Source organism: Equus caballus, chromosome 3 (assembly GCF_041296265.1).
Source record: "Equus caballus isolate H_3958 breed thoroughbred chromosome 3, TB-T2T, whole genome shotgun sequence".
NCBI lineage: Eukaryota > Metazoa > Chordata > Mammalia > Perissodactyla > Equidae > Equus > Equus caballus.
Window position 1 is genome coordinate 15813310 of NC_091686.1, and position 18433 is coordinate 15831742.

Sequence of the window (18433 nt, forward strand, 5' to 3'; positions counted from 1 at the left end):
TCATTTATGGTTTTAAAAAATCAGTTTTCTCCTTATTTAAAGAAAACTCTGAGTATACTTTGAGTGAATTTATTTAGTTTATTTGTTTAGTTTTAAGGGTTCTCGGGTGGCTAGCTTCTGAATTCCAGGGGGAAATATGCAAAGCAAGCTTGGCCACACATTTGTAGAGCATTCTCCTCACACTTCACTGACTCCAGGCTCAGCCTCACAACATAGCCAGAGGTTTTAGCTACTCCTGTCCACTAGCACATTTGCTTCTTCCTAACAAAAGCTAAAATAATTTCCAGAATATTACCGGAGTATATTTATGGCAAAGTGGGAGGGAGGTGGGGTAAGAAGAATGACCTTTATTGAGATAAAAGGGAAAATAACTTGCCCTGGATACCCAGAGAGTTATAAGTATTGCTGTCCTGGCTTTAATGAGTCTGTTGAACTCCAAGGTCCTTTTCCGTTTCACTCCACCAGACCGACTCCAAAACGGAGAAGAGCAAAGATGATTATGTTAACTCGAGTAGCATGCTGGGCTTCATAACTGGGTAGTTTCCTGCTCTTCGAGGGCTTATCTGGGTTTTCCTAAAGTTTACAAAATACATATATCTGAAGGCATTGATTGAGGGTCATAAAAATCCAAGAATATTAGAGGTAGCAAAGACCATGGGTATCACAGGGTTTAAGCTTCTTGATTTACAAATGATGGGATTTGAAATGGTGTATATGTAGTTTCTTGGGGAGCCAATATTAGAACCCCAACCTTCTAATTCTAGATCATGTTCTTTCCAGGAAAGAGGAGCTGCGCATCAAGTAGCACTTCACAGTATGCAAAACATGAGCTCAGCCATGATCCCATTGGGCTTCACAGTTACCTGTGGGAAGGGAATGAGGAGTCCCCTCCCCAGGGAGGAAGCTGAGGATAAGCCATCAGACACCTCATTAACATAGGGAGAAGCTCAATAACCGAGCCTCAGCAAGTAGCCCTGTGTGAAAAGGAGGCAAAAATAATAGAAGACCTTTTCCCCTGCCACCAGGCAGTTTGCTATCTAGTTGACATGACAAGACGCACTCAGGGGAAGAAGGATAATTAATAATTCAAAACACTATTTTATAGAAGTGAAGGGCATGGATTTTGGTTTTGTAATGTACGAGGTACAAGTTCATGCTCTACTATCTATAAGCTGAGTGATACTGGAAAAGCCATTTAAGTTCTTTAAATCTCAGTTTATTTATCTTTTAAACTTGAATATTAATTGTACCTAACTTTTAGGTTATCTGTGAGAATGACACAAAATAATAGATGTTTGAGATACATAACTTAGTGCCTCACATATGGTTAAGCTGTACAACAAATAATAACTGTTATGATTTCTGTTGTTTCTGGTGCTGTTACATGCTGTGGATGGATCACGGAAGCTCTCAAATGTCAATCTACAGAGTGTGCCCTTCATCCTACAGCCAGTGAAAAGTCATGGAAGCCCTTTGATCAGAGGAACAAATAAATGGAATCTGACTATCAGGGTGATTAATAAGGTGGAGGGGGGGCAAGATGGTCTGAGCAAGATAGAGTAGAGGAAAGGACAAAGGAAATTTAAGGATCTGATGTAGTTTTTAAGGAATAAGGTGATAAAGGAGTTAGGAAAGGGAGTGACAGACGGAATGGAAGACTAAGGGATGTAGAAAGCACCAGTAGGACTCAGTGGGTATTTGCAGATCTGTGAAAGGCTGGTGGAGTCCTGAAGAGTTTGCAGCTGAGTATCAGCAAGAGGGAGACATTGGGAGATACAAAAACAAAGTCCACTTAGCAGGAAGGAGAGGCTGCAATTCCACTAGGGATGTGCTGCCATGCTAACTGAGCAAAGATTCCACTCTATCGTAGGTTTGAGAGTCAGGGGTGGAGTCAGCCTTTTTCAAAAGTATGTCTCAATAATTATGAGCTCAAAACTATGTTTTGAATGCATGAGCAACCTAGTGAAGGAAAAAAATAAGTGGGTGAAAATACACAGCAGTCAACCGAATAAGTACAGAAGTAGAAGCAGGGAGAAAGATCGGCCTAGAGGCTGAGAACCTGGAGCATCAAGTTAATTCAATCCTGGCATGGGTGGGAACACTCTAGGTGAGAGAAGAGAGAGAAAGGCCAAAGTTAAAAGGCTGAGCCCCAAGGAGCCCCCAGTGCCTGGACAGGGATCAATGACTACTGAAGACACCAGGTATGGTGCTATCTGAGGCATGAAGAGGTTATTGCCAAGGAGGCTAAGAGGAGAGAATATTTCAGGAAGATAATGGTAAACAAAAGAGTATCTAATGCTATGGAGTCTGTGAAGAAAGATCTGCAATATTTTCATGCAGCTAGGAGTTTGGGTGACACTGTAAGGCCTTATCCACATGTACAAGGACATCAATTTCCTTAAAGGTGAAGATAAGCAATCAGGAAAGTAGGTAGTGTGGATCGGAGGCTCACTGAACAAAAAGGGACCTGAGAGGGTGAGGCCAGTTGGTCCAAGGGTGGTACTGAGCATCTTTGGACAATTATAGACAAGGAAATTGCCTACACGCACAGGACACCTACCACTGAAAACATGACCCAAATAACCAATTGCAGACACGGATCCTTGGAGACAATGAGGTTCAGAGGAAAGGAGCAGCTGTTTTTACATCACTACTTTTCTCAAAAGTTGCTAATGCACCTCAATATTCTACGCCAAAGCTAACTCATTTAAAATTCCCATCATGAACATTTTTGAGTAGTGGAAAGGTCTTACACCAATTCTCAGTCATTATGCGATGTATCTTCCTGCACAGAGAGAACACAGTACTCAAATATTCTTGGGAAATCTTTTCATTAGTGGTTGCTGGGCTAGAGTGAAAAGCTCAAAATGGACTCAAGGCAGATCTGGGCCAAAATCCAGTCTCCATTACTGGCTGGCCATGTGACTTTAAGGAATTCATGTCATCCCTTTGAGCTTCAGTACTTCCATTTTTCTGGATCCTAATGCAATCACAGCCTCAAAACATGTCTGTGTTATTTAAATAACTTAGTACAAGTTGCCTGAGGCCTTTATTGATGCTCAATAAAGGATAATTCTCTTCCTTTCTCCCTAAAGGAAAAAAGTTCTAGGATTTAAAGGTAATGGTACGAAATTTACATTTGGGACTTTCTTCTGGCCTGCCAGCATTTTCTTTGGTGTAAACAGGAAAACTCCATAATCCATGACAATTTTATTTCATACTCAGATCTGTTTACTTTTTTTCCCTGTCTTTATTGAGGAATGATTGACAAAGAAAAAATTGTCCATATTTAATGTGTACAACATAGTCTTTTGATGTAAGTATAGTTTATGTAATGATTACCATGATCAAGCTAATTAACATATTCTTCACCTCACTAGTTACCAGTGTGTGTGTGTGTGTGTGTGTGTGTGTGTGGTGAGGGTATCTAAGATCTACTCTCTTAGTAAATTTCAAGTATACAGTACATTATTATCAACTATAGTTACTATGCTGTACATTAGATCTCTAGAACTTATATATCTTATAGCTGAAAGTTGTACCCTACGACCAATATCTCCTCATTTTCCCCACCCACTAGCCCCTGGAAACCACCATTCTTTTCTGTTTCTCTAAGTCTGACATTTTTAGATTCCACATACAAGTGATATCATGCTATATTTGTCTCTCTGTGTCTAGCTTATGTCACTTAGCATAATGTTCTCCAAATTCATCCATATTATCACATATGGCGGGATTTTCTTCTTTTTTTAAGGCTGAGTAATATTCCATTGTATGCATATACCACATTTTGCTTATCCATTCATCCACTGATGGACATTAAGTTGTTTCCATGTCTTGACTATCGTGAATAATGCTGCAATGAACATGGGCATGCAGATATCTTTTTGAGATATAGCTATTATGGAAAACAGTAGAGATTCCTCAAAATGCAAATGGTGACTTGATTTGTTCTGTGGACTGTAGCTTATCAACCCCTGAACTAGATAGACCCATCCCTGACCCTTTTTGAGCGTGTTGAGGACAACGCACAATGTACGGTGTCACTATGATGTAGTGCGGTGAGGTGGAAAGGGATCTCATCCATCAGTAGGGGGCCCTGGAAGAACTCCTAGAGGAGGTCACGCCTAAGTGAGGATGGGAAAAATGAGTACCATGCAGCAAGTTGGAAGAAAGAGAGAGAGAGCTCCAAGCAGGAGGAAGGACATGTGAAGAAGGTGAGGAATTTGGCGGGTGCAAGCTCTAGTTCAGAGAATGGCAAGTAGCCCAGTCTCGCTGCGAGTTAGAGTCTGGTGTGAAGGAGGAGTAAGGCAAAAAGCAGAAGAGATCAGTAGGACACAGCAGGAACTGGGGTGGAGAGGCTCGAAGAAGAGCCTTAAGCTAAGAAAAGAGAGTTGAGACTATTTGGGGGGTAAAGGCAGTGGGGAACAATTTGATCACTGATTTTTCATTGTTGTTTAACTGAAGTACGATGTGATATTTGGATGTGAGTTTTAAAACGATCAGTCTGGCTACAGTTGATAAAAAGGAAAGGAGACTGGAGGCAGGCAGACCATGAGGAGACAGAGGAAGGAGTCCAGGCAAGAAAGAAATTATGGGAATGGCCACGGAAGAAGAAACACTTGCTATAATCCAGTCCAGAGCAGGTGTCAGGCAACTATGCATTTCTGCCCCATGAATGTCTGGAATCTGAGACTCGAGCCTCCTTTTTATCACCCTCTCATCTTCATCAACAGCCTCACTGGTCCTTAACTCACTAGGGAAAAGGGATGCAGGGGTCTGAATCACCTTTCTAGCTTGCTTTTCTGAGTCACAAAAATATATTCATAGTAACAAAAGCACCCTAAGTTTGTTTGGCACTTTGTTACCTCTCCAAAGTGTTCAGCAGTGGTTAGATAGAACTTGCTTTCCTAGCTTCCTGTTCACTGGCTATGTCATTCTAGGCAAGCCACTGTGCCTTGCAGGGCCCCAATTTCCTCTCCATGTAAGGGATAATCATTCTTATAAAATAAAGTTGAGGTGATAAATCAGATCATATGTCTAACACACCCAGTAGAGTAACTGGAGCGTAGAAAGGTATTCAATAAATTATAATTACTATAATTATTTCACAATCACTATTTATACTTCACCTGAGGCAGAAAGGCCCGGCTAAGGGTTATATCACCGAGTAGACACTGGGAAATCTGTTCCAGAGAGAAATTATGCAGCTTGAACAAACTTATCCGACAAGTTAGTAGCAGATGTGGAGTAGAACTCATGTCTTCTAAATCTCAATCTTGTTTACGTCACATTGAACCTGATCATCTTGGACCCCCTTTGAAACTGAAGGATGTGGTTCCTGCAAGGCTTTCCTAAAACCTCTTGCCTCTAAAATTGCCCATCTAGGCTTTTAAAATAAATCTGTTTGTACCTTATCGCACTGTTGGCAGCATCAGGGTCTTTGGCATGTACTCTCCCAACCACGGTGCCAGCGGCTGCATTTTCTTGGACTTCGTGGATGTAACTTGGGGCCAGGAACATGGGGGGCTCATCAGCATCTTCCACTGCAATCTTGACTGTCACGGTGTCCTTGAAGGGCCCGTTGCTGATGAACTTGGGGTCGATGTGCACGTTGGCTGCCTCTACCTTTAAGCTGTATGCTCTTTTGGTTTCAAAATCTACAGGCTGGCAAGAAGGAAGAGAAGATTGAAAACCAATTCCTTGAAAGAATAATGGAAGAGAAAGACCTGATTGTTTTAAGGGCAGAGTGAATAGTTCCTCAAAGAGAGAAAATCAGTGTCTATTCAATATTCAATTACCTGAGCCATTTGGTCAGAAAATCAAACAAATCAGTTGCTGAAACTTGGAATGTGCTTAATGGGTAATTCTAGGAGCACAACAAACACAGAAGGACCACATGATCTAAAATCAACCTCATTCTAAATAACAAGATTAAGGCTGCCAAAATTGGTCACTAAAAATCATCTAAGGAAAAGAATTAAAACACTACAAAAAATAAATGCTGTGGTCCAATCTGTAAGGTACTAAGAATCTTGGTAATAAAAATACCCGCTGAATTGGGCTGGCCTGGTGGTGTAGTGGTTAAGCTTGCACACTCCACTTTGGCAGCCCAGGGTTCATGGGTTTGGATCCTGGGCACAGATCTACACACTGCTCATCAAGCCATGCTGTGGCAGTGTCCCACATACAAAATAGAGGAAGATTGGCACAGATGTTAGCTCAGGGCCAATCTTCCTCAAGCAAAAAGAGGAAGATTGGCAACAGATGTTAGCTAAGGGCCAATCTTCCTCACCAAAAACACAAAAAACAAAAATCCCTCTGAACTTCAGCCAGAAAGCAAAGGGATGTCTTGTTAGATGACTGCTCCCCTCCACGCCTACACACATCTGGCTTAATCAGACTAATAGCCTCATTTTTTAAGTTTGTGACCCAGCACTTCCCAAAGTCTGGGACTTTTGCTGGCAGTGCCCCATAAGATGACTTAAGGTGGTTTATGGGTAATTTTGGTGGGTGGGTTTGTTGAATGACATTAACTAACTTATTGACACAATTATTCCTCTTGCAATTCTTGCACTCCTGAACACATCAAGAAGAAAATCTCAGTATGGTGCTAATTTTTAACATATCTGTTATGCTTCTCAGTCTCCCTTTTGCAAGACTACAATACAATTTTCTAGCTAGATTCTAACAGCATTGTTTTGTTTTGATTGTGCTCATTTCTACATTACCTTCCATTAATGTCAAGTGATAAGGAGGATGCGAATAATGCTTTCTTGATATAAGACATATGGGGGGGGAAGTCCAATCATAAACAGTAGAGATATTACACAGATATGAAAAAAAATTGAGAAACAGCATTTGCATGGCTGCAGTTAATGGGAGATTTATGGTAAACACTCCCTAATTTTGAATGAGAGGAGGTACAGTGAATCAATCAGCAAAGGATGAAAAGTCAAATTGTAGCAGAGAAACAAGCCCTCATGCCCAGGAAACAGAACTTTCTAACTAACACTCTGGATGATGCCGAACTACCAAATGTTTGGAAAGTGTTGGGTCTTTTCGGGCGAGCATCTGCCTGCCACGCTGCCATCATCTGCCCAGAAAACACTTATGTTGAATGGGCACCTAATCATAGGGCTTAGTCCTGACCTAATTCTACAGAACTCCAAACTAAGGATGATTCCATTTTCAGGAAAGTTAAACACGTTCAACTTTTTCCATCATCTTCCCACCCCCATCTTGCCAGAGTCAGAGAACACTCCCTCTTCCTGTAGTGAAGTCTGCCCGAAGCTGCTCCATCATTCTGGGACTCAGCAGTTCCTTTGTCCTTCATTGGGTGACTGAGCAGCAGAAAGGAGTCATATTTATAGATTGAAGGTATGAGATTGTTGTGATTTCTCAACAATCTCTGCAAATAATAGACAAGATAAAAAAACTGGAATATGATCGTTCTGAGATCAGGTAAGGAGAAATTTTTCAATCTCAGATACTCTGTTGATGCTCCTAGAGCAGAACCTTTGGAACCTGGTTGAGGCATATGCCTAGGGACCCAGAGTCACGTTCCCACTGGAATGTTCCATTGATGTTGAGGCTCATACAGTCATGCTGCAGTTTGACTCATACTTTTCAGATCCCAAGCAAAGCTCCCCAAATCTTTACAGACACCTGTCTGGAATGCCCTCTCCTAGTTTGGTGAGATTTTACTAAGCCTTCTGGTGTCAGCCCAAGCCGTCTTGCCTTGTGATGTCCTCCTCAGCTCCCCCAGGCAGATCTGCGTGGTCCCTTAGCTGTCCTTCTGTAGTTCCTCATCTCCCACCCCTGCTAGGTGGGGAGCATCCCAAACGAATCTACTGAGTCTGGTTGATCTTTGCGTCCCCACTGCCCAGGAATGACTGATCATATACACCAATCACTTTGACTGAACGGGGAGCAGGGCTGATGGAAGGATAACACATAAGCATTTACCTACAATTTATTCCCTGCCTCCTTCCAAAAAAGCTTTAAGGTAGTTTCCCATGTGAACATTTATATCCATGTTATGAGTTGAAATAAAGCTAAATGAGGCAACACACTGCATAAGCCATCAAAATCTTAATACCTCCTAGGTTACTAATCCTACCTCTGAAAGTTCTCCCTGAGGGATCGATTCAACAGAAAACCAAAAACAAACAATATTCAAAAATGCATGATGTTTGTTAGATATAATAGACGGTTCTATCTAATCAGGGGAAATGTACACACGAAAGACCAAATCCAACCGTGAGATTTTATTAAGGAAATAATAGTCCATCAATAGGATGGGATGTTATGCAGTCGTTAAAAATGATTAAGGATATTATGTAACAGCATGTAAAGTGTTTACGATGTGACATTAAGTTAACAAATGAGATCACCCTATGATGGCAACTGTGTGAAGTGTTATATATCCACATCTACATACATGTGGATGAAGAATGGAAAGAAATAGGGAGACATCGAAATAGTTTTATTAAAATAGGGAATATTTAAAATGTCTTCTAATGCTTACACACATTTGGAACTTTATGCCGCAAGTTTAAGCAAATGTTCTTTTACAAATGAAATAACATTTTACTCTGTTTTAAACCTAAACATCAGTGCTTTGAACAAGATTATTCCTTTGCCTGGAATAAACACACTCAATTGGGGGAAAATGTGCAAATTAACCATATGCAGAGTTCGTCTGTGATGTGTGAGTTCCACAGGGTGATTTAAATGTTTCAGGATTTAGAGAGACAGTGTGTGTGTACACCCTGAATACATCGAAAACAGATGACAACCTTAGCATAACCAAGTACCCAATTACTTGAATAGCAAAGAATGAGAGGCAGGAATTGCTATGTCAATGCTCATCTGTCAGTGTCAAGCAGGAGGGATACTAATATTAATTAATGAGGTAAGTTGACAGCTCTTTGCTACACACAATTCACACAGCCACTTTTCCAGAAGAGAAATTAGAGGGAGGGAATACCCCAGCCCCTTGTGGCTGATATTAGGCTTCTGTGGCTATACCATCCATCGTCACTAGTGTTGACTTCTCCCATACCCAAAGTTGACCCCAACTTCCATATGCTTTTACGACAGAGACCTCCTTGGTTTCTCTTTGTTCTATGTCCCATAATATTTCTCCCAAACCCAAAGAGGCTTCCAAATGTGAAAAGTCAGCTTCCTAGAACACATCTTTCCCTTCTTCCCTTACGGAAGGATTCCTTCCAGGAATCTTCCCACACCCCACCCGTGCCCTCTTCTCCAGCTCCTGGCCTTTTTATTGATTCTTTAAATTAATTTTTTATCAGTGTTACAGCCCAATCTTTTCCATTGCACCAAGGAGCTTAATATTCATGCTACAAAACAAAGTTGAAAATGAATGCTTGATTAAAACCGAGGTAATCCCATCATCCAATTCAGATTTAATGCTCCATATACTTTGATGATGGAGAGGTGTTGATTTCTCAAGTGGCGAATCAGGGGGGAAAACCATTTTAGAATATACTGGAACTGTTTCTTCATTTGAAAGTGAATCCTATCTGGCTTTCTTTTATGAACCTTTCTGGTCCAGCGGTTTCCAAAATGCCTTGAGAGGGAAGTTGTTTCAGAACACCCTAGGTTTCAATTCTGTGTCTGTAAATTGCTAACTGCGTGATTATGACAGGGTCAAATTATTTAATCCGTCTGAGCCCCAATCTCTTCATAATTAAATGGAGATATCACTGCGCATTGGGATCACACTATCGACTTTACATGATTTTCGTGAAAAAATAACTGAATGTTTCTAAGAGACTCAGGCTTTATTTGGACAATATTTAGTACTGAGTAAATGCTAGATTTAAAAAAAACAAAACAATAAACCTTCTTGGTTGTGAATTAATTCCAAGGACACATTTTCAGTGACAGTTTGACTCTGGGAGAAGGTCCATTATTATTGTTTCTCAGGTTCAATTTTGAGAGAAAATCAAACAGAGGATTGGTTCAAGTTTCATAGGGTGTCCAGCAATGTAGTGGACCCTGGATATCTGAAACAGGAAAAGTTCTGAACAGCTCATATTAACAGATTCAGCTTGGCAGATCTAAAGGGGGAAGGCCATGCACGCTCCGGGCTATTCTCCAAAATTTCGATTTATGCAGGGGAAAACTGTGCCAAATCATATAAGAACTAACTAGTCATCTCAGCTGGGCATCATCAGCCCCTTTCACCAGCTCCCTCTGCAGCAACAGAGAGGAATACAGTTCTGTCATCTCCCTAGAGCTCAGAGCTCAACTGCAAAGTCAGGTCAGCCCCCAGTTGTGCATATTCTCGTTTCTTAAACTTCAACTCCCCGTTTCCCGCAGTGTTGCCTTGGCAAAGCCAGCCACACCACTGACGTGTCTGATTCCTCACCCTGACTCACCTTTTTCAGCTTCACCACGCCCTCCTGTGTTTCATAGTCCGTTGTGATTTCAAACAATTCCATACCGTCTCCATCAACAATATTGTAGGTGACTAAGCCATTTTCTCCAATGTCTGGGTCTTTAGCCTTCACTCTTCCCACTTCCTCCCCGGGGACAGCTGCTTCTGACACAGACATCTGGTATACGCCTAGAAGAAGAAGACATCTATTTTTATTTTCTCTTTTATTTGGCAGCTGTAAAACTTTAGATTTCATTGAATCTCAATACATTTCTCAAAGGGTTTGAAATTGAACTTTCTATTGTTCGAAAACATGAAAGCAGTGGATGGCTGGGAGGAAGATCCCACATGGTCTGCTTGTCAAGGAAATATGTTCTACAAAGGATGATGAAACAATATCGGGGTCCAGGGTGATATAGTGGGGTCACTTGCCATGTATGAGAAAGGAAAACAATGCTCAGTTATATCTCCCATCAGGATATGATGGAAGACCCTGTTGGTCTTTATACATTCAAATAGCCAAGACTTCTTTTCATGTCTTCGGGATGGTCCATAAGTTATTTCCAAGGTTCACATATGGCCCTGCCCAGGTGCCCAGAAAAAAAAAAAAAACCTTCTTTTTTTAAAAGGCTTCCATAGCTTCATATTTATTTTAAAATCAAATGCAAATTTTATCCATCAAGATAATGGCCCTTTTAGCTCTATATTTGACACTCCTCTTACCTTACCTCCATCACCATTTGATTAAGCCCTGACTTAGTGGGAAAGATTTCTCAGTGTGGCCTTCCATATATATTCATTTCCTATTTATTGGGAACCTAATACATGCCGGGCACTGTCCTAGTCCCTGGAGACTCAGGAGTAAATGAAACCGTCAACATTCTTCCCTTAAGGAGGCACACTAAAGAGAAAAAAGCAAATGTATACATACTCTGATGTCACTGCTGGGAAGAAGAAGAAGAAAGTATGGTGAGGGGCAGAGGGTAATGAGACTGTGAGTGTGTGACTGTGTGAGTGTGATGGTGTATGTGTATGAATGTGAGTGTGTGTGAATGTCTATGCTTGCGTTAAATATGTGTGGGTGAGCAGGACAAAGATGGAGAGAGAGATTGATTTTGAACAGCATGGTCCAAGAAGGTACCCCTCAGAAAAAGGCATCTGAACTCCCCTGAAGGGAATGAGCAAGTAATCTTGTGAGTATCTGGGGATACAAAGTATAGACAAAAGGAAGAGCAAATAGCAAAATTCCTGCTGTTCAGAGATAAGGGTAGGTAGGTAGGTTGGGGCCCAACGGTGTGAAAAGGGCATTGGAGGAGATGGAAACGACTTCAAATTTCGTTTAAACCTAGTGAAAGCTACTGGAAGGTTTCAGTAGGGAAGTGAGATTTGAGACGATCTTATTTACATTTTCACTGTTAAAAAATATTCCGTGTAAAACAATACAGAAAAGCAATGGTTGGAAACCTTGCCTCTACCGCTTCTAAGCTGAGTGGTCTTGGGCAAGTGACTCAACTTCTTTAAGTTTTTTCCCGCCTACTTAATTTTATCAGTTTCAATACTCTGTCCATATTTACCTATATTATTTGGCTTTGAATATTTCCAGTTCGGACCCATACTCAACTTAATCACATCATGCCCTCCATATTAAAGGACAAGTGGAAAGTGGGAGTCTGTAGATGATTACCAATTTACATGAAGGTTTAGAAAAACCTGCTATGAGTTGATTTTCCCTAAATCTCATTTGAGCTTATGGCTGTGAAACTGTTACCTGGACAGTAGTGAGGTAACATTACCATATGATTGTATGAGAGCAAGGACATTGATGGCTGCCTGCTAATAATCCTGCTTGGCCTTTTCCTTCTAGCATACTAGACAATTTTAGAGTGTGGATAATGGAGCATGAACTTTTTTAGAGTGCTATATGAGGCTTAAGCTTATTGGAAATGCTGACCAGGCACAGCATCTTTCTTCACCTTTTTTGGGACCCAATGAGAACTGGTCATTGTCTTGTAATCCTCTGTCTCAATGTCTCCCTTGTGTAGATTGTGTCTTTGTATTCCTTTGATGACCACGGAGCCTCCCCGGGGACATACTTGGTTGCCTTGCTTGTTTCCTCATTTGTGAAAAGTGCCATTTCTCTGGCATAAACTCACAGGCTTTACCAGCTACTCTCTTAATCTAATGAAGAAGACACTTTTATGGTGAACTGCCCATGTACCAGCATCATTATGATTATACTGTCCCTTTGTCTATACCTATACATACATAAACAGATTTGTGTTCAAATTCTGGCTTTGCCACATTCTTTGGGCAAGTCACTGCACCTTTCAGGGAACCCAGTAGGCTCTTGTAGAGATTTGCAATAGTGGCAACTATTCACTAAAGGATGGTAGTTGCTGTAATTAAGTTTATGAATAATAACCTTTCAAAATCATTGTTACTTTTATTTCCTGCAGCAATCCAGTAAGTTTTGTTGAAGGACCATATTCCCTAGATAATGATACTGGCTCATATTTGTTGATAATTTATGCCGGATATCAACGTAAGATTTTATGCTAGTTCATTTAGCTCTAACAACATCCTACTCCTTAGGTCTTGTGGAAGACTGTATTTTCTGAAAATGACCCAAACAATATCTCCCATCCCACATACTTTTCCTTCAACGTGACTTTAACAGTCCTTCCATTGAAAGGTGGGGCTACAAGAACTCCACTTAAATTTGGGCAGTCTTATGACTACAGTGAAAATGACTGAGTGATTTCTGAAGCTAAGTCATCAGCGGCTATACAGTTTCTGCTTGGTGTCCTTGGGGCTGTCACTTTCAGAATCTATCCAAGCTACTCCATGGAGAGGCAAACATGGAGGGGAACTAATAGCCAACACCAACTCGCCAGCCATTTGAGTGAGCCATCTTGGAAGTGGCTCCTCTCATCCCAGTCAAGCTGTCCCCAGTTGATGCTATGGAAGAGAGACTGGCTGTCTCCCCCAAGTCTTGCCCAAACTGCAGACTCATGACAAAAATAAACAATTATTATTGTTTTAAACCACAAAGGTTTTGGGCAGTCTGTTACATAGCAATAGATAACTAATCCAGGGACTGTTATATCCAGGTTAGAAAGGAGAACACTAAGACAGAGAAAGGTTAATTAATTACTAGTTCACATCACTAGGACCTAAATACCTAGCAATATAGATTTTCTGTTTCCAAGCTTGCGGAACTTTTCATATCTCCTTTTTCTCCTACTACATCTACTCCACCTAAGTTTTCTTGTTGCTGTTGTCCTGTTTTTGTTTTTTCCAAGAATGATATAAAGAGCCTTCATTTTTCTAGCTTTCTTGAAAGGTGAGTAAGGTAGGCTTGGGTCGGAGAAGACAGCTGGCTGTGGCACCATGGAAAAGTGAAAGTCAAGGCCACCTACTTACTCTGCGGAAACTTTGGTGGGTTGTCATTGACATCGGTCAGCGTGATCGTCACTTTGGTCGTTCCTGAGAGTCCACCCATGTGTCCACCCATGTCCTTGGCCTGGATCACCACGTGGTACTCCTCCTTGGCTTCCCTGTCCATGTTGGGAAGGGCTGTTCTGATGATACCTGGACAGGTAAGCAGAATACAACATAGATACTCATTTATAACAACATCCTAACAACAAAAAAGTCCTAGATATAGGGGAAGAAAAGATGAATAGGACACGCTTCAGGCATCTGTCCTCATGGAGGAGTCACTTGGACATGATAATTATAGCCAAAGGCAGACATACTTGAAGTATCAAATAGAGGTACTTTCCCACAAATTGTCATAATTATTAACATAGTATTAAAATTTTATGTTTTACAGGTTGAACTGTAAATGCAAGTAATAACCTCATTATTCTCAGGTATAATGCTTAAAGCTCCTAAAGACTGAAATATTTGAGAGCCTACTGCATGGATTATCTGTGACTAAGCCCATGCTTTTGGATTGCCAGCAGAATCTTTAGAAAGTTTATCCCTACACGCAGTTCTTAGAAACATTTCTATTGTGCAAATTAAAAGTAGCAGGGATGTATTTCAAGTAACACATTAAAATGTTAACAATGTTTTAAAGAATGAACCAAATGGCTTAAAAATATACACAATGCTCATACAAATGCTCACTGTTTACTATCGCCTACTGCTGACAACAATGATAAATTAATGATTGAATTCTGCACGATCCCTGGATATCAGCACATAATTTGCATGAAAACCATGCTCACTTGAATCTCTTGGGAACATGTGCGAGCTTTTTCTGTCTGTAGATATGATAACATTTATACTGGAAATATGAGAGCGCTGTGGAAGCTTTAAGCCCTTATCCATCTCTTAACCCCCGCAATGTTTGTATTTTTCTCAGCAATACCCTTGAACTCACTGAACTTTGTTTTCCTTATCTGTTAAATAATTTGGTAGGTTCAAATTGGTGGCTCTTCACAATGAGACCCTGAGACAAACAAGATTGCAACTGGAGTCCCTCCTCCGGTTTTTAACATCTCAAAAATCTAGATGAAATTCCACAATAATCCTTGGTTAAACCTGGAAAGGCTAAATGGCAAATGCCTTTGATGAAATCACAGCAAGCAGCCCCATAAATTGTGTTCTGAAGCAAAGTGGCTAGAAATAAATGATTACATAGGTGAGCAGAAATTATGTCTAGTAAATGAGCAAAACATCTAATTGGCAGACTATGTGCATACATATAAACACATATACAAACAGTCATGTGCTGCATAATGAGTTTCAGTTAATGAAGGACCAGATATATGATGGTGGCCCCATAAGATTAGTACCATATATCCTAGGTGTGTAGTAGGCTATCCCATCTAGGTTTGTCCAAGTACACTCTATGATGTTCCTACAACGATGAAATCGCTTAACAATGCATTTCTCATTTCTCAAAACGTATCCTTGTAGTTAAGCAATGAATGACTGCACATATTTGACAAATTTTAAGTATAATAATAAATCCAGATTATTGTAAATATCTTTCAAATATATACAGCACATTGTGGAAAACAGAAAGGGTTTGGGGGGATAATATTGTGGACTAGTAGTTTCACAGGATTTTAGTGTTTATTCTGTAAAAAAAATCCTAGAATCAAATTTGCTATAAATGAAGTGCAGCATCTTGATTTTGGTTTTGGTTGCTGTGTTTGTTCACTCTGGTTTTGCTATTTGTTTCCTGTAAGACATCTGCTGGATGGTGATGCCCACTGGGGATCTATAAGTGCAGTGGAGGAGATGGGGACGTGTTGTCCCCCAAACACACTTGTGCACTAACACCGCCCCCCCCACCCCTGCACAGTGGGCTTCCAAGCAAGCTTTGAGACCTGCCAGTTTGTATATCAGCCCCCAAGTTCTATAGTCTCTTAATTTGGATCCATAGTTGATTTTAAGAAAAAATTTAAGTATTTTAAGATAAATTCTTAAATTTAAATTGAATTTTAACACAATTTTAAGACAAAAGATGCATTTTAAGATTATATTTATTATTGTGACATGGTGAAATACAGACAGAAACAATAAGAAGTATGGCTCATTGGACACCAATGATACGCCAGACACATGAGCAGTGTCTAATCTTTGCAATATTTCTGTAAGGTGGCCTTTTTCATGTTTGAGAAAACTCAGACTCAAATAGGGTTAGTAAGCAGGCATGGCCTCCTGATCCACAATGTGTCAGAGATCGCAATGACATTCCACGGTACCTGTCTGTGCTTCTACTGAAAAGTAGGGTTGTCCTTCCAGAATACTGTACACTAACTTGGCGCTGTTTCCGTAGGTAGGGTCATCTGCATCTGAAGCTGTCACCTGGATTACTGACGTTCCTTCAAAGGGAAGTAAATTCATTAGCAACAGTCCCTCAGCTTTTCAAATTATATTCTAGATTACAAAGTTTCATCATAAAATTAAAAACTGAGGGAAGCCCCACAATCATTCAACATGCTCTCATTTTCTCATTTTCCCAGGGTTGAGATGCAAAATAATCTTTTCTTCCTTCCTTATTATCATTTTTTAAAAAATTCCCATAGCTTAAAAATGAACTTTCTATATTCATAGTACCTCCTGCTATGCTAAGTAGTTAAAATAATAATATGAACATTATTGCAAAAACATTCTAAGACCCATGCAATTGAAATGTTCAGTATACCAAATAATTAAATAAAAATCTTCCCAAAGAGTCTCATAAAGGGTAATTAATGATGAATTGCTTTTCATGAAAGGACAGAGTGCAGTCTCCCATCTGTAGCAGAGCAATAAATACATCATTTTATTGTTGCTTTGCATGTAATAAAATGGCTGCTAATACTACATTTTAATTAATTTATGGCTATAAATATTGTACAGAATGTTGTTCCCTACTGGCATGAAAAGTGCATCTTCCCACCTCTAACGGATCTCGTAGTCAAAGAACAGAAACCTCCAGGAGACATCTGGTGAGATCTAAGGTGAACATTTGTGGGTCACAATGAAAGGAAACCAGGGAATTGAAGGAAGCTGGGAGTCTGTCTTGCCTAGAACAACCTCTGTTCCTTGCTGGGCACAAGTATCTGGGGGCCTGGCATGTTGGGTTTCAGAATGGAGGGGGAGAAGCTGAAGGGACGGAACCGGCAATTATCGAGTTCCTCTGTGTTAGGCACTGTTTGGGACACATTTCGCACGTTCTGCCATCGTCTGTCTGCTCAGCATTTTCTACATCCATTGTACCTGTGAGAAATTGGATGTGAGAGTAATAAAGTTGTGCAATTTATTTTGCAAAGTGGATTACTGCTGGAGTCAGGAGTCTAACTCCTATCCAGCAAACAACCAAACCCAAGTTCTTTCGGTGACATGAGCAGCAGACGGGCAAGGTTCTACGTGGGAGGCTGGGCAGCCTGTTTACGCCGCCCCTGACAACCCTTTCATTTACAAGGTTGTCAGTGATTTTCATGTGGTGCAGAAGTAAACCTCACTTTTTTCTAATTACTCTTCTGTAATTCCTTATTTCCTGCAAACAACTTTTTTTTGAGCTCTTCCTATCTAACCAGGCACTATTCTAGGTAGTGGAGATTTATAAAAGAGAGTAAGCTCTATTCTCTACCATCATGGTACAGCTAGGGAAACTTTTATTTTTTTATGCTTAATTTGCTTCTGGAGCCCCACTAAGTCCATTATAACTGTTTGCATTTTACATCAATGTTATTTGACCTTCATCATAGTTTATAGATGACAAAATTAAAACCGAGAAATATCTAAGAAGTTGTCTGGGTTTATTCGGTTGGTCAGGGGCAAGGCCACGATTGCAACCCAGTACTGACTGCAGACTCTACTCTCATTGTCCATGATGGGAAGTGTAGGTGTTACCTCTAAGCATCAAGGAGCCCCCAAAGGTGGGAGAAATGAAAATCCCCTTGGAGTATCCTTTTTGGTGACCGGCCTTTTCCTCTTGGCTCAGTTGCTAACATTATTGTCCTCTACTTACGGATTTATTTGATGTCTGTTGTTTCTCATTAAAATCCCCAGGTGAATACTGATGGACTAAAGGACTGGGCAGGTAAAAGGGAAGAGAAGAAGGCAAGAAATGGCTCAGGGTGGCTCTTGTAAAGTATGAGAAGAGTGTGACTTTCCTGGAGATGGAGAAGGAGATTTTCTTTTAGCATCACGGGCTCTACATGCAGAGTGGAAGGAGCTTAGGGCTCTAGGCTCACTTCTGCTTCTAATTTTCTTGAGCAGCTTGATTCCCATTCTTGCTGCTTGGTTTTCTCATCTGTAAAATGGGTGGCTTGGCCCTGGTGATCCTTAACTTCATTTGGACTCTAAATCTCTGATTCATATAACCAGACTCAATCTGTGATCCGAATAGCCCTTCTCACTGTCTGAAAGGCAAACTTTTCTTAACATGAGGCATGTTTCTCAAAAGATCACAACTACATGCATTCTATAAAGCAAAATGAAATTCATTGCCAGGAAAAGGTGGCTAATTGAAGAAATCTTTCAGAGAATTATCCTCCAACAATGCAATGTGTCTTT

General features: G+C 40.5%; 1 protein-coding gene across 4 annotated transcripts in view; it reads right to left on the reverse strand.

The window, feature by feature from the left end:
- The window catches only part of CDH11 (cadherin 11), a 147011-nt gene that overhangs the window by 22692 nt on the left and 105886 nt on the right, over window positions 1–18433 (reverse strand). For all 4 annotated transcript variants that reach the window (NM_001143950.3, XM_070261738.1, XM_070261739.1 and 1 more), the window contains 4 exons: window positions 16132–16251; window positions 13832–13999; window positions 10410–10597; window positions 5414–5667 (listed from right to left, as the gene is read on the reverse strand). In NM_001143950.3, the coding sequence (NP_001137422.1) occupies window positions 5414–5667; window positions 10410–10597; window positions 13832–13999; window positions 16132–16251 (730 nt within the window). The remainder of the gene's footprint in view (window positions 1–5413; window positions 5668–10409; window positions 10598–13831; window positions 14000–16131; window positions 16252–18433) is intronic.